The sequence below is a fragment of the Apus apus genome, chromosome 3 (genome assembly GCF_020740795.1).
Source record: "Apus apus isolate bApuApu2 chromosome 3, bApuApu2.pri.cur, whole genome shotgun sequence".
Taxonomy (NCBI): domain Eukaryota; kingdom Metazoa; phylum Chordata; class Aves; order Apodiformes; family Apodidae; genus Apus; species Apus apus.
The window spans coordinates 99,537,139-99,562,703 of NC_067284.1; the positions used below are offsets into that span (position 1 = coordinate 99,537,139).

Here is a 25,565-nt window from a genome sequence, read left to right on the forward strand (position 1 = left end):
ATATACAATATATGTCTTTTGGCACAGAGAAGCACTGTAGCTCTGGTCAAAATCACAGGCCATAGGGATAAGCAGTGTATATGCAGCTATAGGAAAATGTGTTCATTACACTGGAAGACTGTAAATTTTAACAGATGTTCTGTGGCTTTGGATATGTATCAAGTGACTGTCCCAAGTTACTAACCAGCAGATTGGGAAAGTATAATTCATAGACTATTAAAGTGATGCTGCCTTACTCCAGAAACAAATAGGAAAGCCTCATGGCTGGCAGGTTGAAGGGCCTTAACTTAATGTCCTGCAACCAAGTTGAACCAAAAAAAATGGAACAAAGTAAAACATGCAGCACTCTCAAATATTTACTGTGCTATGCTGGGTCATATGAAATATCTGTCTTATTAATATAGGTCCCATGGCACATTCCCCAGGTTATCTCTAGTAATAACATGGTAGAAATACATGAAAGAGAACATTATTAGTATTAAAAATACTTTAAACATTTGAATATTTGATTATCCCTAAATGTGTAATAACTGTGAAAATATAAATTATATTAATTACTAAGATCATTAATGTCTTGTGGGTAAAATCCCATCTTATAAGTTAATAGCAAAACTCCACCAACTCCAATAGGATCAGAGTTTTATCCTGCATATTATTAATTCATTTATAGTGATACAATAATTAAAGTTGAAGTTAGCTTCATAATATAAGGCATTTCCTTGTAGTATAAAAATTAAAATGTAAGCTAGTTTTCTGCCAACTTCAGATAGTCTTTTCAGTTTGGGGTAATTTTACTAAGAAATTTGATGGGGAGACCAAAAAGAGGAGATGTTCCATTGCACTGTACTGAAAATGTATATAAATACCACTTTCAGAATTTCTTGCTTATCTTGTTGGTTCATAACATCTTTAAAATAACATAATGAATAAGCTTTTCTTGTTCTTTATGGTGAACATATGCTAGCAGTCTAGGTGATTTAGTGGGGAAATTGCAAATATATATATAACATTATAGTTAGTGATATTCCATGCTAACATGCAGGGAATATACTAACTACATGTTCTTTTAAGCAAGAAGACATCTAGAATTTGTAAAAATATATTTGACCCTGTCTTTAGTGCTGTTTACATGCTTTGTACAATGACTCTTGAATGCAAAATGCATTAATTCTAAAAAGCAGTCAAGAATGAAGGACAAGGATCCTGGCTGGCCTTAGCCTCTCCCTTTGCCTCCCAGAGGATTCCACTTCTTCATTTAGCTAGAGATTAGGTTGCCAGTATCTTATTTTCAATTTCCTAAATCTCAATCTATAGTTATAGAGGAAGTATGTGAAAAATGGCCCTTTCAAAGCTTTATCTATAACCTGAAGGCTAGGGAATGACCTGGGAAGGAGGTACTTGAAGCATGACCTCCTGGGGCTAATGAAGCACTTTGAGCCAGGTTTTTCAATTCCTGTATGAATGCTTATACCCCAAGACCCCACAAGCAGGTGACCTGTGTTGGTGACTCTGTGACTACTCGAGGGTGGAGAGAGACACACACTGTGCAGCCTCAGTCTCCTGCCAAACCTTGACACAGGGAGGGGGAGTTCAGGCGCTTCCCGGTCCTCCACGCTGGTTACCATGAGGCATGTTGCTGTTACATACACAAGAGCACTGAACTGCTTTCCAAAGGCACACACTTCATTCCCAAGTGTCTACTTTAAGTGCTTTTAGTCACTGTGGCAAAACAAACACCACCTTTTTAGGTGTGGCAACTGCCAAGTCAGTTCTTAATGTATAAATTGGCCCCAGGAGTGGAATTCACAACAGCAAGTACATTATGTGAGGCTGAAAATAGGTATTTCTTAGGTAGCCAGAGAGCTCTATAGCAAGTTTTAAAAAAAAATACTTTCATGCAATACAGTCGTTGTGGTTTTATGTGCAACAAAGTTGGAAGATGAGTTTATGAATCCCAGAACGGCTTTAACTGACCCATATTGCATACATGCAGAATTTTATCTGGTCTTAACTCTAGTACTTTAGTATACATTGTGCAGTGTGACTGAGATACAGTTTCCGAGGGAGCTGTAACTTTGAATTTGCCATAGATCTTTTATTCAAAAATCACCCATTTAATTCACATTTTTTGCTTCAGAGCACTCAGTATGGTTTGAACTATGGAACAGACTCCCACAGGAACTAGGGACTGCTGCAAACCTTACCACCTTCCCCTCAAACTGTAACGTTTTTTGTTGTGCCATCTTAAATATATACAAGCTTGTATGATTTAAAAACAACTCAACTCCCCCCAAGGTAAAACAGCTTACGTTGCAGAGCATTCCCCACTTGAGCATGAGAAACAAAGAGGGAATAAACCACAGGTGGCATTACATTGCTGTAGTTACATTGCTTCATTCATTACTGATCAACAGGGTAAGAACCTGCATAAACTAGAACAGAATGTTTAGATGTGACCATTTGCTGTAATAATCTCACAGTAAATTAAATGTGATGAGGATGATTTGGGAAGAGGGATGATTGCCCAAACACAGGATCACGTTCCTGGGAATCACACAGAGTAGCAAATGAAGCAGAATATTTTCTCCTACTAATAAATTGACTGTGTGTAGCCTATGGCCTGTTGTAAGTTCCAGTGTTTCAGACATGCATGCTTGCAGCATATCTTGTTATTTTAAGTGTTTATTCCGAATTTGTCCCTTGAAAAGATTTACTGAGCAGTTTTGAATTTTTTTAAAGATTTTTCTTCTTAGTAGCCTAAGCACAAAAAAGAAGTCAAAATGTTTTAGTTGGTGAGGACCTTTGCCTTTTCATGCATGTCTGAAATGGCCAGTGGAATATAATCTGACAGATAGGAATGGAAAAGGAAAGGGAAAAAATGAGAGCAAGCTTAAGAAAATTTAGCCCAAGGATAAGTTTCCTTTGAGTAGTAAGTTTTAAGCACAGCAAAACAGGCTTAAAAAGAAAGCACTAGATCAAGCCTAAGCGTGGCACTGCATGCCTGACTCTGGAATCAGCACAGTTCCTCCAGAACTAAGTGCCTTCAGCTCTTTAAATGAGCTTTCAGCCAACACATTTATATTGTGTATGAAGTAAAACTGACACATCTTCTTTCTCAATTTTTTTTCAGAACTATAAGCGGCACATGGATGGCATGTATGGGCCTCCAGCCAAACGCCATGAAGGGGATATGTACAACATGCAGTATGGCAACCAGCAACAGGAAATGTATAACCAGTACAGCAACGCTTACACAGGGCCTGACAGGAGGCCCATGCAGGGACAGTATCCATATCCATATAACAGGGAGAGGATGCAGGGCCCAGGACAAATGCAGCAGCATGGAATACCTCCCCAGATGATTGGTGGCCCCATGCAGTCGTCATCCTCCAGCGAAGGTCCTCAGCAGAACATGTGGCCAACACGAAATGATATGCCTTACCCTTACCAGAACAGGCAAGGTCCAGGAGGCCCTGCACAGGCCCCACCGTATCCAGGGATGAATCGCACTGATGATATGATGGTACCTGACCAGAGGATAAACCATGAGAGTCAGTGGCCTTCTCATGTCAACCAACGTCAGCCTTCTTACATGTCATCCTCAGCCTCCATGCAGCCTATCACTAGACCTCCTCAGTCATCCTACCAGACACCACCCTCTATGCCAAACCACATCTCTAGAGCTCCAAGTCCAGCATCCTTCCAGCGCTCTTTGGAAAACCGTATGTCTCCAAGCAAGTCTCCTTTCCTACCTTCCATGAAGATGCAAAAGGTTATACCCACAGTTCCAGTGTCACAGGTCACAGGACCACCACCCCAACCACCACCGATTAGACGAGAAATTACCTTCCCCCCAGGCTCTGTAGAAGCATCCCAACCAGTCTTAAAACCAAGACGAAAGATTACCTCAAAAGATATTGGTAAGCATCAAAACAAAAGCCAAATACCAAAACAGGTTGGGAGAAAGGGACTTTGATTTTTATTTTCTTTTACATTTTATGACTGTTTTGAGAAACAGTTAACTATGGTAACTAGAATATTATAATCTTCAATAAAAATGTAATAACAAATGTATGTGAGGATGATAGATAAAACTCATCCCAGATAATCTGACATGAAACTAAAGAAATATTTTATATAGAGACCTGAGGTCTCCAGAAATGCATTAAAAACGAAGCTTACCTCAGATTTCCAAATGATCCATGTCAAAAGGTCTTTCAGAATGTCTGTTAAATCACCAGTGCAACATTTAGCTGAGCAAAGCTTTCTATGTTCTTGTTCTATGAAAGCTTGTGCTGTTCTGCTGTGTAGTTATAGTCTTTGCTTCCCTTGAATGGCCAATTTATTCATTGCATATTATTTGTCATGTTTGTTTCTCCCCCTATTCTTTCTCAACTGTCTTATCTTGAATTCTTGTTATATTTCTTGTATTCAAGTTCTCATACTTCAAATTCTCACACTCCTGACAGAATATTCTACCTTTATTTACTGATTATTTGGTTTAGTCAACTTCTCTAAGTTTGAACGGTTATTTTGGCTTCAGCAAAGTCAGGAAGAATGGCCCTATTAAGATATTCTCCAGTATTACAGCTGGGCAGCAGTTATAGAAAAACTGAACAGGACTAAAAGTGGTGAAAACAGGGTCTGAAGCATTGTTTCAGTAACTACGTCATTTAAATTCTGCATCCTCAGAATGTGATAGTTCAGTCTTTCAGAACTCACTAACCGTCTCTGAGGATGCACTGTTTTACTTCTCCTTTCTTTCTCCAGTAACTCCTGAGGCCTGGAGAGTGATGATGTCTCTTAAATCTGGTCTTCTGGCTGAAAGCACCTGGGCGCTAGACACTATTAATATTCTTCTGTATGATGACAGCACTGTTGCTACTTTCAACCTCTCCCAGGTAGGTGGGAAAGCAGTCCAAGTCAACTTTCCAAGAAAAAAAATAATGAAATAAGATACCTAAAAAACGCTGAAGTCCTTTAAAATTTAATATAATGAAAATAAATTTGAATATTGCAAAACATCCCTTTTTAATGACTGGTAATAGTGAGCAATGAGATCACTTTAGGATGGATAGGGGAAATAGTAAGCCTGAAAGAAGGATATCCCTTGTAGAAAGGACATGTGAATTTTAGTAATGACAGAAGACTAATGTATAAATTCATATTCAAGAATAAGGACAATCCCAGAAGACAGCGATATGTTTGCAATCTTGCTTAACTTGTGTTTCCAAAAAAGGCTTGGCAAAACTATATTAAATTGATTTGAGGCTAACTTTTGGTGACTACTTGTCTTATTCAGTAGTTCCATACTAAGCTGTGGGATTTATTTTAATTGCTTATTTTCTGTGTGGTTTCTTCTTCCAGTAAATTAATTGTGCACTGAAATATCAGATTGAGAATTTAAACACCAAAATCCACTGGCTTTCCACAGGATGCAAGTAACACAGGATTAAACAGTGTGTGCTTTTGCCTCCCTACCTCCCAGCATTTTTCAGCCCTGCTCTAACTGTTGGCCTGTTAGGTGGTAGTAATAGATGGCATGCAGATAATACACATCATTTAAAATTTGTACAAATTAAATATTCAGTTTCTCTCCTCCATTCATTCCTTGGCTACTAATAGTGTAACTCATTATTTTATTAAGATAATGACCTCTTTTTTAAAATATGGACACAAATGGTACATTTAATCCCACCTAACTTTAGAACTAGGGATATCTATAGCATGATTCATCTCATCCTGAAGCAGAGATCTAAAATAGGTCAGATGAATCATACCCTAGAAATGGCCTGTAAAAGACAGTAGATAATAAAAGGAATCTAGACAATTAGGTTAGCTGTGTAACTGTTGCAGGTGTTTGAAGTTAAGTGAGGTGAATCTCCTCCAAATTCTATTTGAAATTTCAAAGATGCATCCTGTGTAAATTGCACAGAATACACAGCATATTTGAAGTTTATATATTTTTGTTACTTTTGCCTTGGGCTCTGTTTCCAGTGGCAGTCAGGACTTTGTACGATGACTGACAGTTCCTGGAGTTCATAAGCATCAGTTTGTTCTTAATCCTTTGAGGGTTTAGCAATCGTAAGAGAATAAAGAACAGACAACAGGATACATTTTGTTGAAAACTTCCTAGCCCACAATTAAAAAAAGTATTAAAAGCCAGACAATCAGACTGAATATATTGTAACAGCAAAGCATGTTTAATAATAAAGCCACTGAGGGTAAATTAATACCAAGTCCAGCTACTGCCTTTCCACAACAAAATTATTACAAGTTAATTAAGAGGATTAAACCTAAATGAAGACTGTTTCTGAAGGATGACTTAAGAGCACCAGGCTCCAGTAACAACTTTTAAAAATTGCCAGGCAAAAATTGAACTATTCCAACAGAGATGGGATGTAAACCTAGGATGTCAGTACCTAGACCCTGAACTGCAGATTCCTACAGGACAGTTGGTTTTAGAGACTGAGAGACAAAGGAGGAGAGGAAGAATTGTGAAGCTTAGGCATCTAATAAAAGTCCAAGTCAGAAAAACTCTTTAAGAGAGTTAGAAACTTTAGTATATTGTACAGAAAATGAAGAATACTAGACATTTCCAAGGGGACTGAACAGCTAGGCTAGATGTCTACCTTAGCTGAAAGGACACATATGAATAAAGTTCTGTACTTCTCTTAGCTGTTGCAATTTAAGCAAATGGAGCTGTGGTAGTTTGACATTATATATGTACTGTTTGGACAGATGCCAGAAGAATTTCCTTTGATTAGCTTCTGCCATATAAGACCTAGCTACAAGTCCACAGCAGGAGGAGGGAAATATTCATGGATGTATGCATCAGTGTTCCTAATAAAATTCCATGCAGGCAAAAGTATTTATCTGATTTTTATGTTTTTTTCTTCTTCCCTCAGTTGTCTGGATTTCTTGAGCTTTTAGTAGAATATTTTAGAAAATGCCTGATTGACATTTTTGGAATCCTTATGGAATATGAAGTGGGAGATCCAGGTCACAAAGCACTTGATCACAAAGCAGCCAAGAAAGATGATAGCCAGTCGGTGGCAGAGGATACTGGAAAAGAGGAGAACGAGGAATGTATTGACTATTTTGATGAAGATGAGGAGGAAGGGGAGGATGAAAAGGTAGAAGAAGAAGAAAAGAGCATTATTTTTTCCACTCCTGGTGCCATTGCTGATCCAAGTGAGAGGCCAAAACAAGCCAGTAAATTTGATAAGCTGCCAATAAAGATTGTAAAGAAAAATAATCTATTTGTTGTTGACCGATCTGACAAACTTGGACGCGTTCAGGAATTTGATAGTGGACTTCTCCACTGGCAGCTTGGTGGTGGTGACACAACTGAGCATATCCAGACTCACTTTGAAAGCAAAATGGAGATTCCTCCACGCAGGAAAGCCCCTCCTCCTGTGAACTCTCCAAGCAAAAAGAAGGACCTCGAGGGGAAAGGTGAATCTGAGGAACAACAAGAAAAAAGTATAACAGCAACCATTGATGATGTCCTCTCAGCTCGCCCAGGAGCACTGCCTGAAGACTCAAACTCTGGTTCCCAAACAGAAAGCAGTAAATTTCCTTTTGGGATCCATCAAGCCAAAAGCCACCGGAATATTAAACTGCTAGAGGATGAGCCAAGGAGCCGGGATGAGACTCCTCTATGCACCATTACTCACTGGCAAGACTCCTTGGCCAAACGCTGCATATGTGTGTCAAATATCGTCCGTAGCTTGTCTTTTGTGCCTGGCAATGACACCGAAATGTCCAAACATCCAGGCTTGGTGCTGATCCTGGGAAAGTTGATCCTTCTTCACCATGAGCATCCAGAAAGAAAGCGAGCGCCGCAGACTTATGAGAAAGAAGAAGAGGAGGACAAAGGGGTAGCCTGCAGCAAGGATGAGTGGTGGTGGGACTGCCTCGAGGTCTTGAGGGATAATACATTGGTCACATTAGCCAACATTTCTGGGCAGCTAGACTTGTCTGCTTACACAGAAAGCATCTGTTTGCCAATTTTGGATGGCTTGCTGCACTGGATGGTGTGTCCGTCTGCGGAGGCACAGGATCCTTTTCCAACCGTGGGGCCCAACTCAGTTCTTTCGCCTCAGAGACTTGTGCTGGAGACCCTGTGTAAGCTCAGTATCCAGGACAATAACGTGGACCTTATCTTGGCCACCCCCCCATTCAGTCGTCAGGAGAAACTCTACGCTACTTTAGTTAGGTACGTTGGGGACCGCAAAAACCCGGTCTGCCGAGAAATGTCCATGGCGCTCTTATCGAACCTTGCCCAGGGGGACACATTAGCAGCAAGGGCAATAGCTGTGCAGAAGGGAAGCATCGGAAACTTGATAAGCTTCCTGGAGGATGGGGTCACTATGGCCCAGTACCAGCAGAGCCAGCATAACCTCATGCACATGCAGCCTCCACCTCTGGAGCCACCTAGCGTAGACATGATGTGCAGGGCAGCCAAGGCCTTGCTGGCCATGGCGAGAGTGGACGAGAACCGCTCCGAGTTCCTTTTGCACGAGGGTCGTTTGCTGGATATCTCAATATCTGCTGTCCTGAACTCTCTGGTTGCATCTGTCATCTGTGATGTACTTTTTCAGATTGGGCAGTTATGACATAAGTGAGAAGCCAAGCATGTGTGAGTGGAGATTAGAGGGTCACATATAACTGGCTGTTTTCTGTTCTTGTTTATCCAACGTAGGAAGAAGGAAAAAAAAAAAAAAAAAAAAAGAATCTTTGCTCCTCTGCCCCATTCACTATTTACCAATTGGGAATTAAAGAAATTATTAATTTGAACAGTTATGAAATTAATATTTGCTGTCTATGTGTATAAGTACATCTTTTTATTTTATTTTTTTTTAACCAAAGTTGCTGTCTAGTACGTTCAAAGGTCACACTTTTTTTTTCCATAGATTATCCTTTTCAATGTTCTTTTCCATGTTTGTATTGCATATTTTTTGGGAAGCGAACTAGTGACTTTTTAAAAAAAAATGTTATGGCAGACCATTGTATGATGGAAAAAAAATCTCACCACTTTGAAAGAAAAAGGTGAAAAATAACCAACCTACCAAGTTCCTGTGTGTTTTATTTTTTCAAATAAGGAAAAAATAAAAAAAAACTTGTATACCATCACCCAAAGCTCTGTGCAATAGAAGATTCTAGTGATGTAGGTGTAGGGGATCAAGGAGGGTGTCAGTCAGTAGTAAAAATACAAAACGATACTGGTTTCTCCTCAGGAGAAATGGTGACATTAGGCTAGGAGCAAAACAAAACAAAAAAGTCGAAGATTTTTAAACAAAACCTGATGATAAACATCAATTGCTTCCTCACCAGAACTGTCATGTCTACATCTGGTTGTTGGTTTTTTTTGACTTTCTGCAATGACAGTTCTTCACAGTTCCTTTAATCATTTTTTAAAATATTTTTTTATTGCCTAAGGGCCGTGATGTATATAGAAGTTGTACATTAAACATACCCTCTTTTTTTTTTTTTTTTTTTAGTACAAAGGTTTTAGGTTGTTTTTTTTTCATGATGTGGTATCTACAAAGTGATAGTAGAATTATTTTTTCTTTTATTTGGGCCATATCTCCAAAAAATAATAAATAAATAAATAAAAAAAAAGAAAAAAGAAAAAACCCAACACAGAAAACCACCAACTGAGGGTAATGTACAAGTTTCTGTATGTATAAAGTCATGCTCTATTTCGGGAGAGCAGCCGATCACAATTTGCTTTATAAACTAAGGTGTGGAAATGGTTACGTATGGATTGATTTAAGAAAATGGTTACCAGTCTACAGACAAAAAATATATACAGGAAAAAAAAAAAAAGGAAGAAACACAACTTCAAAGATTTTTCAGTGACAAGAATCTGCATTTGTATTTCAAGATAATGTAGTTAAAAAAGAAAAAACTTGATGTAAATTCCTCCTTTTCCTCTGGCTTAATGAATTTCATTTATTCAGTATAAAATCTTTATATGTTCCACATGTTAAGAATAAATGTACATTAAATCTTGTTAAGCACTGTGATGGGTGTTCTTGAATAATGTTCTAGTTGCAGTGTGGGATATCAGAAAGCAAACTAATTACAAGAGCGATAATGATTATTCTCCTTCCCCTACGTTATTATTATGACCTTCAAAAATGTTACACTACTGCAGCAACTTGCTGTCCTTGTAGAAAAGCCTTTTTGCATCACAGAGAAGCATTTTTAGTTATCATTTATAAAACCACAGAGCCTCAGAGGGGAAGACATGGCTGGCAAACGATAGTTCTTACTATTCAGGTATCCAGTCTCCATGCTGTGTTTTTGGGGAACTGAAGATGGATGTTAGAAATAAATGACAAAAGATTTTGTAAAAGCAATAACCAACTGGAAGAAATTGGTCTGTATCCACTACCTGTAATTCTCTCTGTTGGTTAAAGGTGCAAATACCCCAGTGATGTGGGTATTTAGAATAAACACCCCCACACACTTCTCGATACTGTATGTGTCATTGCATACTTACATGGCCTCTCACCCTGGGAGTCCCCCATTAAAGTGGATCAGGCTTTAATAGAGCACATCCATCGTTGTAATTGGTGGGAGGTGGCCATTTCAGTTTCAGGAATTACCTGGTTTCAGATACATCCGCTTTCACCTGGAGATATCTTGTTGCTGAATATTGTTCAAGCACTAATTTTTGCTATTTTATCTTGGATCATTGACTTTGTTAGTGTGATCATAAAAAGCTAATAATAATCAATTTCCCTGGAATTGCCACATAATTGCACTGTCAGTGGATATCCTCCTCCTCTCTCCAACAACAATACGGAGGTACTTGAAAATTACAACCCCCTTTGGCACACTGCCCATCTTGTTCATATAGATTGCTGTAACATTAATATATGTAAGAGAATTTCAGAGACAGGTAAAATATATATAATTATAAGCCAAGTTTGAAACGTGACTCCCTAGTGTCATGAAAAGTATTTCTGCTGCTCGCTTTTCTAATTCAGTAATATCTCTGCTCCCACATCATGTGCTGCAGTGGTCTTGTCTTCCTCTTGCATATTGCTGCATTCAGAAGTATGTGTGGTAAATTATAACCCACTTGCAGCTCTCCATCATGGGAGGCGTACCTCAAGGATGATTTTTACAGCTTGATACTGGGCAGCGTGGAAGTAGAATCCCCTTCTAAACCTATTTCTTGTGACCATTTAACTGCTTGATGTTGCCCCACAGATACAAGCAAGCTGTTAAATAAACCCGCTGAGTGATATTTTTCTTGTTAAGGACAAGGAAGGACGTCTATTCTCTTTTTCTCTTCATCATTCAGACCCAGAGTCCTCTGGGGGAAACTACACATGTGGCAAATTCTGTGAGCCATCAGAGGCAGTGCCTTAATGGCATTCAGGACTGCTCTGAGCCTAGTTAAAAAATGTGGTGGAGAAAAAAATGCCAGCCAGCCACATGGTGTCCATATGTATGGAACACTGCTGCCACTCTTCCAGTTGGGCTGAGAACTAGCTGGCTAACTGGAAAAGTGGAAGGAAAAGTTAGTAATACAGTTTTCTGCCTGAACATGATTTTATGCTGTTTCAGGATGAGTACATTTTCTAAATCCCTGGTTAGTATTACAGCACATTTACCAGAAGGAAGGCCAGTTCCATCTCTTGTGTATGTATGGTTTTCACCTCTCCCACAATGGTCTCAAGCCTGCTCATGAGACTTGTGAACTTAGCATGTTCTGACTGAATCCTGAACAAGTTTGAGCTGCTGTCGGTATTGTTCCTATAAGAACAGTTTTGACCCAAAAAATGACATTTTTTGTGCTGATGTGATCACAGATACTCTATAGTGAAGCTCAGACTAGTAACATCAGAAAGGTGAAATATCTAAAATTTTAAAACTGCAATGAGATATTTAGGGGAAAGCAGTCAATTAGTATTTTAGGCAATAATCAAACACAAATACTTGACTAATATACATTTAAATAAGCTATCTTTTTCCTTGGCAGGCCCAAGCAAATAATTGCTTATAGATTGAAAGAGCAGCAATGAGATACATAGAGGCCCTGAAACTTACTCACTTTTAGAATCACTTCGGAAATTAAAACCTTCCAGGGGAATAAAAAAATAAAAAAAGTGTGAAAACATCCTTCTCAGAAACATATTTTCAACTACCCAAATGGAAGGATGCAGAAGAAAAATGCTTAAAAGCACTTTCTCTTCCATCTTCTTTTGCTGTTTTACACCAAAATCAGTAAACATTGTGCCATGCATCACTACTAGAAGAAAGATTTACTTAGAATCATAGAATCATGGAATGGTTTGGGTTGGAAGGGACCTTAAAGGTCATACAGTTCCAACCCCCTGCCATGGGCAGGGACACCTCAAACTGGACCAGGTTGTTCAAAGCCCCATCCAGCCTGGCCTTGAACACTTCCAGGGACGGGGCAGGTTTAGAAAAATTGTAGCAAAAGCACATGCTTATCTTCCATACTAATGACTCCTATACAACTGTTTTACAGTGCAATCCAGGCTACAACTCATTTTACAAATAATATGAAAACACCTCTCAGTAATAAAGAACCAAGTGCAGCTGTCATTTATAACAAAAACACTTCCATCTGAAAAAGATCCAGCCATTACAGGGGGTAGATTCATTTCAAACATTCTTTTAACACATGGCTTTGTGCTTCATTCTCATTCTGAAGTTGCTGTTCAATGTTATTTAGTAGCAAAGAAAAAAGTCACTGTCCTCCTTCTGTAAGAGGAAGAGTTGTAAATGTCCACAGTGAAGATGCCCAAGCTAACTTGAAACTGATCTGAACTATGGGAACTGAATTGAGGTGGCACACAGCCAGTTCACTCTTTCAAGAAGCTCTGCATGGAGTAGTACTGGTGCCTAAGAAATAATACACCTTACTGCCCAAATACTGTAATAACACTATCACAGGATTCAGGATCTTCTGTGTTTTAAATAAGAGCAGAGTCTCAAACTTTGAGACAAGCGCTCTCCAGAGAGGGGCAATGACTCTTTATTTTTATCACCATTGATCTGGTAATACCAAATATGTGGAAACCACACTCAAGTACAAAACCACAAAACGGTCCCTGCTGCAAAAAACTTATTTTCCAAGTCATGGACAAGTAAATGCAGGTGGAGACAGACAGGAAAGCAACAGGGAGCTGAAATGGCATGTACAGGTCTTGTGGCAGAGTGGAACTATGCAGATCTAGAATATGGCCTGATACCACCTGCAAATTTAATTTTCATCAGGATAATTTGTGACATTTCTGGGAGCTTCCCCCTTCTATTTTCTCATTATGAAACCTTATACTTCCTAGGCCCAATTCCTTTCCCTCCATCCCTTGCAAAGATTTTTTTTTTTTTTTTTTTTAAGATTACTGAGTCTGAAGAAATGAGAGTGAAAAGTATTGAGGGAGGAAAGGGAGCTAACACATGGTCATTTGGAGAAAGGCAGAACACAAAAACAGAGCTGAAAGAAAAGCATCCTATGTCCCTGCTGCATTGCTCTGTTTTTGCATTTGGGTCATTCCAAATAAACGAATAATTAAACCAAACCTGGGGACTTTGTCATTTCACTGGTGGTTAGTACAAAGAAAAAGGAAGCAAAAAGTTATGTTAAGATGTAGGGGGAGCAAGGGAAGGGCAGGCAAAAGGAAAGATGAGCCTTCACATCCAGACTGGTAAACTCAATTTTTACTTAATTACATTTACCTATCAAATCCCCAAGACAGCAGGCATGGGGAAAGACTGTCTTCACTATTAATTTCACCCCCAGTCATTTATTTGTGCACTGTCAGAAATGGGTTTTCAAAATCTGGCCTTCCTGTGATTATCGGTAGCTGTGGGTACGGGAGACAGCTGTTCTGGACTGCACACCAAATCCAGCTATTCACGTGCCTGAATGACTTGATTTGTGCTTCCAACTACTTATTCTAACAAAAGTCTAAAATGTATTTCATTTCAATGCTGGTGTACAGCATAAAAAACTGCAGCTTTATACTCCACATTGTTTCTGACTGGCCTAAACTAATGAGATGGAGGAGCAAGATCTTCATCCAACAGAGATACAACATCTTGCCCTGCATTTGTTAATTTACTTGGTCTGCCATTACTTAGTATATATTGCATTTCCATTAATTAAGGATAGTTATTTACACTGAAAGGGTGATGGGGTGGAATTGCCTAGCTAGCAGAGCAAATCCCTAATGACTCAGGCATCTCTGCAATGTTTATCCAAGTCTGCAAAAAGATTCCTGAAGGACAAACATTCTGACTTTCACTCCACTATCGAATATTTTTAGAAGGTGGGTTTATATATTATCATGCCAGTAGAAAGACAGATGATTATCTAACATGAAACACTAAGACATGCTAAGACACATGCTAGAAAAAGCTTACAGTACGCCATAATGCAATTTGCTTATCAGTTCTACATACACATCTGCAACTGAGAAGAAGAAAGAAAAATAACCAAACCTAGTACATGGTTTACTGTCAAACTATAACAAAAAAACCTGCAGAGTCAATTATTAAATTTTTCTTTAAGAGAACTTGAAAATGAAATGTTGCACCGGTTGCATCACCACCACTAAAGCTTACAATGGGCTTCTTACAGAAGATACTTTTAATATGAAAGATGAAGCTCTCTACAGAAATACAGTGACTGAAAAATACTGAGATTTAAGCACAAGGCTTCATCAGCAGAACTACCACCATGTATTTTATGTGCAGTTAGGGAAGACAAACTTGTAAGAACAAGCTATTTATCCTGCAACCACCCCAAAATGTGTACCCCCATCCATTTTATATAGATACGCATGTTTCACTGGCATATCTCATAGCAGAGTGGTGCAGGAAAAGTTGTTCTTCTCTTTTGTTCTTTTTTTCTTTCCTAATATTTACTCCCTAAGCCTCTCATGTTGCTTCTTTCCTTTCCCTTCTGCATTACTATGAAATTCAGAGTCATGATTTCTTAAATAATTGAATAGCCTGGGATTTTTCTATTAGTGATACCTTTTAGTATACAGAGGGATTTCTTCAGTGTGCTGGATTTTATCACCCATTCTTGAGACAGCAGTCTCTCCTGAAGGTTCTTATTCTGTGGGGAAAAGTGACTAAAATTGGCTCCTGGCCTTAACGGTGTGGAGGTGGTTGAGATCTGTCAAGGAAAGGTAAAGAAGAGAAAAAGGCTTCGAGTTACACATCTTACTTTTCTACACCCCTTCAAAAGATGGGCATGTTACAGTAAGCATAAATAACCAGCCTCTCCAGTTTGTAAAATATAACCTCAGCTTTCCTATTACATAGGGTCTTTTGAGTAAAGAGAGTTTTCTTAAAAATAACAGTAAAATTGCCCATTTAAAAGCGCTTGGATGCATGACCTGCATACCCTGTGAAAGTAACATTCTGGCCTCCATAACATCAGCTCAGCCACAGCTCATTCTGTACCTCAGGCAGCTCATGTGTATTTATCAGCTGAGCATATGCCAGCCTTCCACAGCACACGTCTAGGAAAAGCCGCTCATAGAACCGGAACACTGACCAGTGGACCATCAGCTGAGCTATATTTTGTCCCTTATGTACAGCACAAGGAAGCAAATATACCAATATGTAATGCATATGTACAGATCATATTCATTAAACAGCTTGTTTTAAACAATAGACTTTTAAGCTACTTCCATCTGCTTATTTTATTTTCAGCTGCAGCTCGGTACATTCTTCTGGCTGTGGCCTTACCTGAGGACATTACCATTCCTAGCTTGTTCATCCTAGAAGTTATTACTTCCCTGCAAACACGGCAGCACTGCTGCTAGTGGTGCTCTTTCTAACCCAGTCCAGGCAAAGAGGGTTAAGCACTTAATGCGTTCAGGTGTTTGGTTTGCTTGTTTTTCCACCCATAGCATTTTGACAGCTGCTATGACTGTACACTCACAGAGTTATTCACCCATTACACTACAAACAATGAATTCTTGTTGGCTGCAGACTCTCAAGGAGCTGGATGATTTGATTTAGCACACAGGGCATCCCAAAACCTAGAGTAATAGAGAGCCAACACACGTTGCCCCTTCAGCCTGGCTGCACAAGGCGCAGGGCAGCTCGTCCCCAGGTGTGGGCAGAGGATGTGGTGCCAGAGCGATAAACTCAGGCGGGAAGGGCACAACAAAATATGCTGATAAATCATTATCTAAGGAGACGGCTGAACTCCTATTAAATTCCTCCAACTGGCAGTCTAATTTGCATTCTGTTTGCTTTGTTTTTAGTATCTGGACCTTCAATTCTTCGTTATTTAGTAGTCAATGTGGTGGGACATGACAGGGAGCACTGAATGAACCACCCATCGCTTCTCCTGGTCCAGCCCACAGGGCGCCAGTCTCTACAGGACTGCCTCAAGAGCTCCTTTTGGCCCAGCTCTCCATTCCCCCTCCCGTGCCACGCCCACCTCTTCACGTCCCCCGAGCCTTCCCCTCCTCCACACGCAGCCCGACCCGCTGCCAGACCCGCAGCGCCCGCAGCGCCCACCCCGCGGCCCCCTCCCGTCCCGCCCTCCCGCTCTGCCTGGCCCGCCCTTGCCCGGCCGCCCTCCCGCCTTCCCACCTTCGGGAAGGTTCTCCGCCCCTCGGCAGCTGCGGGGCCGCAGGCAGGACCGCAGCTTTGCCTCGAGTTGGCCTGATGCGAAGCCGCAGTTTCCCACAGCACAAGGTGCGTTTCCCCCGCCCCCCGACCCTAACATTCCGGGTGCACTCGGACACATCGTTATCTCAAGCTTAAATGTATTGTTTAAAATGGCGCTTAGATTGAATGCCTTTTCGATGCTTCTTTGTCATTTGAAGCCAACGCGTAAAACTCTTTCCACGTGCCATTTATATTGACTTCAGTTTGAAGCCTGAGCAGGATCAGTGTTTCGCAGGTTTCTGCAGCCTGCCCCAAGTCTCTTTACACAGGAAGGCGCTGCAGCCCTTCTGGGGTGCGGGGCTCCCCGGTACCGGCCTTTTTAATCACATGTCATCGGTTGAATAACATCGATGGTTCCCAGAAAAGTCAGATGTACTTGCCACCCCCCGCCCACTCCCTGAGAAGAGGATCAAGATGATTTTTTTAGAAGCGCTGAGAATGGGGAGGCAGGGATAAAAGCCTTTGAATTGATTCTTTTCTCTTTCACTAGGATGTTTATATGAGAGCTCTGTTTATGACTAAACCTTGTGCCATCAGTCTTGGATAACCCAGCAATTAACGTACTATATCAAACTTAAGCACATACAAGATCAGCTTGTTCTAATTTTAAAAAATTCTTCTAGCTCATAACAAAAGAAATACGAGTAGTAATCATTCACTGAAAGAACCACTTTATCATCCTTAAACTATTAAAAATTGCAGTCCTCACCTCATGTTTCTAAGTATCTCATAATATGTAATATTTTAAGACTCGTTCAGTGGCATGGTGATGTATTAAAGAAACGCTCCTTCATTTTCATTAAATCAAAAGTTGAAAAAAAAAAAGTTCCAGAATTTTTTGGCTGATAAAAACTAGCTGATAACATTTATTATGCAACACTCAAGATTGAACAACGATTTTTTCGTATACTAAATTATGAAGAATGTAAGCAGAATAATCACCTAAGCATAAATTTTTTTTTTTCTAATTAGTTTGTAGGCAGTGGTATTTACTAAAGCTAGTATCAGCATTATCAGCTGTAGGTAAGTCAAAGTTTAAAATGCAAAATACTTGTATATCTTCACATTTTTTAAGAAATACTTTTGCAATTTTAGTGTTGTTTTGAAAACAATCAAATAATGACCCATTCCCCCTTTAACTGCAGAGGGACAAAGCATTGTAGTATGTTGGTATTTCTATGGTTCAAGGCATTTGCTGGCTGCAGACTAAGGTAGCAAGCCTATCTTGATTATTTTTTTTTCACTAGAAAAAACCCAACATAGTCATAGGATCATACAATAGAGAAAACTATAGGAATGTTTTAAGTAGATGGATAACAACTGGTTAAAATTACAAAGGTCTCTGTAAGGCTTCAGATCTAAGACTAGAAGAAAAAGCAGACTGACTGCTTTATAGCTGAATGTCTGCAACCACTTAATTTGAGACATCATGAGCTGCTATAGATCCGTTTTCACACCTCACTTGAAAGTTTTGCTTAGATGATCTCTTCCAGCCACAAGGTTCTGTGTGGACTGGCCTGCCTCACAGTACTCTTTGTGAAGCATTAAAAGGTTTGCAGCCTCTCCCAGACTGTCTTTCTCTAGCCTGGAGCAGGGTTTACGAGTTTAAAGGACTGTGGGCCACCAGCTGATCTGTGGTTTGGCAGCTAGTAGTAATTATGGCTGTGTTTGCTCTTAAAATGCTACTTACATTCTTAAATTAGATGTGTTAACTTGTCATCCTTGCAAGTGGCATGACCATTGAAGTAGTGGGTTCTTTGGACTTTGAATTGGGTAACACATCTTTCACATTAAGAGAACTTCTGTATTTCGTTAATTCATCATGAAATAAGAGAATCAGTCAAACTAATGCAGAGCAACAGTGAGCAAAAATAACTGAGTTTTCTGTACAGAAACTTCAGTAAATGAGATTTTCATAACATGAAGTGAGACTTCTATTATTCTAACTTTGCTTGCCATATATGCTCCAGAGAGTATTTTCAAATTTTGAAGAAAGCCTTGTATAAAGGTAGGATGTTGTTTTGTTGAGACACAGGTTGCAAGGTAATTTGTAGTTTTAGGCAGGCTGCAGGAACTCACCTTCGCAGTCAAAGGTTGCACAGATACTTTTGTACACCCACCTCCTACGCTGGCCTGGCAGCTGCTGGAAGGCAGCAGCCTGCTGGTTTGCTCAGGTGCTGCTCTGGGGCTCTAATGCAGGGCTGGTGTCTGGCTGCTGGCAGTGGCCTGGGCACCTGCAGCAGGTGAAGCACATCGGGACAGACCAGCATGCTTCCTCGGTGGAACAGAATCAGCTGGGGAAATGCTCTCATGGCCAGCAGGTAGGGCTTGGCACGTCAGTGAGGCTGGGTGCAGCCAGGCAGCCATTATGGAAAAACGCTCCCTGGGAGCACTAGGCGGAACCTGTGGTGGTGCAGGAGACCATGGAAAGCTGGTGGGCTGAAAGCAAAGGTGTATGTGCTTTTCCTGTGCTGCTCCTCTCCTGGAAAGATCTCCTCCACAAAGGCCCAGGAGAGATGCTCACTAACATTTTCTATTAAATCCGTCTCACCTGGCAGATCAGGTTTTTCGAGAGGTGAGCCTGTTAAATTTGAATGGAATTTACCCCATCATAAATTTCTGTTTTCAAAGAAACCGGTATGATTTGGAGGTACAAAATAGGGCTTGGAAATTTCTGAAGATCAATAAAGTAACATTGTGATAGGTTGTTACAGACTTAAGAGCCAGCTCAGTACAGTATCAAGAACATACTAAAGTAATGTAACTGTAAGCAGAATTTAAGGATATTTTTAAAGTTCATCATATGCTTAAAGGGCTTCCTGAATTTTTCTATCACACAGAAACTTAACAAAAATCCTAGCATTTTTTGTACCATCCTTCAGCCCACAGGTAACAGCTATGGCCACTGAACCCCTCTGGATACACTAGCTTTAGAAAGTATTTTCCTCTTTTCTGAGGCCAGTTTTAAATGGTGTGACATAATGAAACAGCAAAGTTACGCCAATATGGGGTATTTTGAATTTTTCCAATTGTTGATTCTGAGAATTTTGTGGACTCTTTAGAGTAGCTATTTCAAAAGAATAGAAAGTAGCACTCAGTGTGAGTTGCTTGCCTCTGGCTTTTTACTTCTGCTTTATTTCTGAATGAAATTCAAAAAACACAGCCTTCATTTTATAAGATACTTACAATACTAAATAATACTAAAATAAGGGGGGGCATCCCTTGAACCTTAAGAGAGAGGTGAGAACTTGACATTATTTTTGCCTTTGGTTTGAAAAAAATCTCTTCAGAAAAAAGAAAGTCCAACAGGCTTTAGTATTTTTACAGCATGAAAATTAAGTTTTCAAACTCTTTTTGTTCTCAACTGAGTAATACATTACATTTGTTTAAGTAACTAAATGTATAAAAAATAAACATTTTGTAAACTTCTGAAATAGTGATACGAAGGGAACTCTTTGAAGTGCAGATAATTGCCACCATGGCCTCCTCCCCACAAATCTTCAGATGTTGCAGAATTGCTTTACTGATTCCCCAGAGGCACTTTCAATCCACTGAATATTCTAGCTAAAATAAAGATGTTTAAATGTTTTAACTGAGTTTTTTGGGATAGCACAAAATTAAAACTACATCTCTCAGTTTCCCTGACTTTCACTGCTCTGTTCTTTAAGCTTCAAAGTTCAATTCACTGAACTGTTCATAATTTATCACTCAACTGAGGATCTCTTTCCCTTGTTTGGTTTTTAGTTCTCAGACAAATGGAAGAGACAGGTGTTATAAGCAAAGCACAGGTGTATGTATTGTTTATGAAAAACATCCTGAGACAAGTATTCCACCCTGACTGTTCAGTTACAGGGCTTCTCTTTTGGAAAGATCACCTGGAGACATCTGAAAGGTGCTCAACTCTTTTGGAAGGTCAGTTGCTTTAAAACACTACATGTTTGGTATCTGAAAAGCTTTGTGAAAATCTCGCCTTCCTGAGTCTCATCATAAATGTTCCAGGATTTACCAGTAAGCATACTTCACTCACAGTCTATGGATTAGAAGTTAATTCTGGTGTCTTTATTTTTCCTAAATTTTCTGAAACTGTCGGCAGTGTGACAACACGGGAATGGGATGTGGAGAAGGAGGGAGGTTATGAGATGTGAGCTCCCGATGTTCAGGAATTAGGTTCCAATCATCAAGGTTTTGATTCTGGCGAGTAGGGCAGATGCCTACATAAAGCCCCATTTAAGTTAATGGGATTCTGTATTGGTCGATGAACCTGCATTTGTACATCAATATTGTGGGATCAGAATCTGACATTTCTCCTGGAGGAAAGGAGTTGAGTCACTCTGTAATGCTAGTGCTTTCTAGTCATTGCTATCTAATTTGATCAAACTAGTGGAAAAAGATCATCTGGGTTATTGAACCTCCTCGGCAAACCCAGGCCCAATGACCTCTGCTTTCTTGCACTCATTCAAGTGTCACTGAGCTGAGCTTTATTATTTATTGGATTTGAAATAATTAAAAGGAGCAAAAAAAATTGTTATTTAAAAATTTAGGAAGGCTTTTTAAAATAGTGTTTATAAGAAAAAGCAAATGCATAGCACGTTAGCATTACTTATTAGTTTAAAACATTCAGTAGAATAATCCATTATTTTAATTAGTTTACCAGATTGTTGGCAAAAGTAACAGAGATGCTGTCTGTGGAGAGGTAAATGCTTCCTTGTAATTGTTTTGGATTTTGCTCTAACCTTTAATGAATTTATTCTTGTATGACAAGAACATTATTTTTATTCCCGCACTTACGTTAGGGAAGTTCACATGAAAGAATGAGGCATCTGGGAACTCAGCAGAGTTTTGCTTTGACAAATGACCTCATTGACCACGTTGACAAACACCAACTGTACTGACAAATGACCAAACCACAGATGTTCATGTTGCATACAGCTCAGATTTAAGCTATCACTACCTACCAATTGCCTGTTGCTGCCCCTTTCCTGCAGCTCTGCTGGGGAGCCGTTTGTGTGAGCTCTGCCTCAGCTGCTTCAAATAAAATGAGCCAGGAAAACACACACTGCATAATTCAATGGGTGGCACTAGGTTGGCTGATTTTCCCTGAATCACATTACCCACCTTCTCATACAAAAAGTGACCTTCCCCTCCATTCCCCAGTAACATGTAAATACCATTCACACTTCCCTGAGGCAGAAATTCTCGAAACTGAAGGCCTTTTGAAAAGCTGTAGTGTTTTGCTCTCTCTTCTTTATTTCCAGTGAATGCATTCAATGTGAATGCAACACTGTGTTAAATACTGTCCTCATGTGATTCCTGTAAGCATGTGCTAGTGGTTGCCACAGAGATAGAGACCTGTCAAAGTTACACCTGCTGAGAGTGCAGGGTGACTGTAGGTTACCTCCTGCTTTCTCATAGACCGTGTATGTTTCTGTGTGCACACTGTATGTCCTGATTTCATGAGGACAGTAGGCAGGACTTTTCTGCAGGGAACACGGAGGTCCAGGCAACTTAGGAAGGATGCCTCTGTGAGGAGAGGAAGGGCGAGAGAAGTTTATTCATCAACTGTGGAAAGAGAAAGATGAATCATGAAGGAGGCAGCGGGTCAGCCGAGGTGGGAAGTGGAAGCAGCAGTGAATGTGCACCAATATTTTAATGTGAGAAGAGAGGATGTTCCAATTCCTGCAACTTAGGTCTTCAGTAAACCACCATATCATATGCATTAACGGAGCACTGTAGACCACTCATGTTTCCACTGAGTATTGATTATTTGATCCAGCAGGCAGGCTTGCCCAACACATGGGATAACAGAAGAGGAGAGAGATCGGGGTACTGTGCAAACTTATGGTCTCCATCAGTAGCACACCACTTCCTTTCCTGTTCTGTGACTGGAGGCACCAGATGCATCACCCTCACAAACCACAGTGCCTTCACACATGTCCTGAAAGATGTGAGAAAGGAGGCAAAATGTGTGAAAGTAAATGACAGAGGAAGGTCAACCTCTCAGACTCCCTTTTTGTAAAAATACAATCTTCATTTTGAAAGTGTACATGAACAAGGAGTACTTTGCTCTGAAAATAAACACATTTTGAAATTGCCTTGTGCTATGCAAAATGATAGTGTAACTAACATTGGTCTTAATGCAGATTCACTGAAATCTTTGCCAACTCTCCCAATTGCTGCTTTGCAATCAAGTGAATGGTACAGGGAAGAGAGGAAAAGTCTGTTGATATTCATTTGGGCGTTCATGCAAGCACCAAAAGCTATTCCAAGGATTTTCTCAGTTTAAATATAGCTTTGTAATTTTAGGATTTTGATTTTTTTAAAAAAAACCTTCTAAAAATTAAGAATTATTATTGGTAAATAGTCCTCTCATATTAAAGAAAATGCTGGTCTGGACAGAAATGTTACCCTGCAGGTTTCAAAGAGGCCTCTTGAGTTTTGGAGGCAGAAGGGGAGAAGAGAGAGAAACTACTGTGTGGTGGAAGGGGAGAATAGAGAGAAGTCTGTTTAATGTTGGTCCTGTTGGTTTTGTCCTGTGTTAATCTCTGGACCATTGGCTTATCCTGTGCTGTTTAGTGCAAGGTCAATGATTATTAAGGAACTCTGTTATTTTCCTGCTAGGTCCTCCATTCACCTCAGTTGCTGCGCTCTGAACCTACTCCAGCCTCCTCCCTACCCTCTTTATCCAGCTCATGTTTTAATACCTGCAGGTGATTCCTGCCCTTAACAGATGGTGTGGAGACAGTAATTTTTTTCTTTTCCTGTTCTTGCTTATTCATGACTTGGCTCAGGCCTTCTGACAATGCTTCAGAAGGAACAGTGATAGTGGAGTTCATTACAAGACTCAAAAACAAAGCATGTCAGAAATTAAATCAATGCAGATTGTCTTTCCATGGGAATAACTGCCCTCACCTCAAAGCAATTTTCTGCCTTTCTTTGTATTTATTGATTTTTTCCTTCCACTGCTGCTTTGCCCTGTCTTAATGTCCTGTTATTCTTGTGTTGTGTTTTGACCAAATTTAGGACGATATTCTGGAAGTCTGAATACAGATATTCAGGTGTGGTATCAGAGTAGAGTTTATGCCTGAGACTACTTATTGCAATGTGGTATAGCCTGCATTGCATGAAAATCTTGCTTTGCTTCTTACAAACTCTGTCAGTATTAGAGGTTGCAATACTGCAATCATTTCAGTGCAACATTAATTTTTGTCATATTTCAGGTCCTGCAGGACCAAGGATCCATGTCTTGTTATTGGATGGTAAAATACCATGCACATATTGGGTAGGTATAAATAATAGATGACAACTCTTCCATTACTTTTTCACCACACTACCCTAGGACTGGTTTGTACCTATAGTGATTTGTGTCTTCTTTGGTCTTATGGTGACTGAACCACTCATCATTTTGGTTCACTAACCTTAATAATATGGAAGGAGATGTTTGGAAACATAAATGCATTTCTATGCATACATAGCATATCATTACTCTGAAAGTAATTTCACAGAGCATCCATAATGTGTGGTATCACAAATGCTCCGCTGAGACAGAGTGTTAGTAGAGAAGGAAGATTTTGCATTGACATTAATTTTGGAGAAGTGGGAATCACAGGAATGGAAGAGCAGTAAGAAAACAAGAGGATGAGCTCAGAGACTGCAAATAGAAGGCCTTGTGAAAGGCTGGAGGGAGAATATAGTCCTTCTTTCTCATGAAGGAATAATCTGAAAGCAGCCTTTAGACCATTAGAAATCATCAAATGCACAGACAGTAGTAGTCAATAGGAAACTAGAATTTGTTAGTATTACATAGATTTGCTACTTTTGCTTGGAAGAAGCTCCAGAAAAGCTCTGATGGCAACCACTGTCTGTCCTGAGGCATTTAGCAAGGGAGAGACATGTCACTTCACAACAGTTCCTGATTCAGTACCTTCGGAGCATGAAGAACTGAAATACTGTCTGTAAGAATGTGTGGCTCCTGTTGCTTCATTTGCACACTGCTCAGGTCTCAAATCTATTAACGCAGCTCCAGGAAATCTTGAATTTCAAATGTTTTACTGCATTGAGCTTTGCACTTGACTAATCAAGTCAAACATTGTCTGCTAATCAGATTTACAGGTGTGAACCTGTCAGCATGTGGGGATAGGCCACATAAACATGCAAAGAGATTCAAATAGCTGCCCAGAAGTATCAGAAATTACAGCCTGACCAAGAGAGCTGAGTATTGGATTCCTAGGCTTCAAGCACACTGATATTGGATTGTGTGAATTATCCATATTTTTTTTTCCATATACTGTTCCTCTGATAACTGGTACTTTAAAAATTCTGTTCCTCAGAAATAAGTTGTCCATATTCTTGGGTAATCTGTACTTCCAAGTAATATGCCCAAAATCAGGGGCAAATGCAAATAACTGTTGCCAAAGGAGGAAGAGGCTATGTGGGATCAAAAATGGTGACACTATTAAAGAGGCACTCAGGGATAAACTTGTACTGTTTTCATGTGGACATGTTACCTACATGGATACTGATGAGGGCTCAGGGATTTTACGGGTAATGTGGGAGTTATATGTGTGACAGTATAATTTCCTTCTAGATGTTCCATGCTTTTTCTTGCTATAACTTCTCTTTCTAGCTGCATCTTATAAAAACAAAGTTTTCTTCAAAGAGAACTCATTTTGGTTAGGCACTTTGGACACTTAATTGGAATTTGGCCTAAAGGTGGTGCAACCATACAAAAAAAAAGTTACTGTAAAACTTTTTGAAAGCAAATCAAGGCATATTTACCTTATAATACTTACAGAAGCATCCATAAATGATTCAAAGCATAGTACACCAATTCAGACTCCATCTGTAGTTGCCTTTGATTATAAGTTGTGGTCAAA

At 39.7% G+C, this 25,565-nt stretch overlaps 1 protein-coding gene across 6 annotated transcripts in view; it reads left to right on the forward strand.

Moving 5' to 3' along the window:
• LOC127383389 (sorting nexin-9-like) overlaps positions 1 to 25,565 on the forward strand; it is a 625,662-nt gene that overhangs the window by 322,829 nt on the left and 277,268 nt on the right. For 5 of the 6 annotated variants that reach the window (XM_051616250.1, XM_051616254.1, XM_051616253.1 and 2 more), the window contains 3 exons: positions 3,131 to 3,920; positions 4,771 to 4,901; positions 6,909 to 10,025. The exons of the other annotated variant lie outside the window; for it this stretch is intronic. In XM_051616250.1, coding sequence (XP_051472210.1) covers positions 3,131 to 3,920; positions 4,771 to 4,901; positions 6,909 to 8,621 — 2,634 coding nt within the window. In that variant the 3' untranslated portion in view covers positions 8,622 to 10,025. Of the gene's footprint in view, positions 1 to 3,130; positions 3,921 to 4,770; positions 4,902 to 6,908; positions 10,026 to 25,565 lie in introns of those variants that run through there. 6 annotated transcript variants of the gene reach the window in all.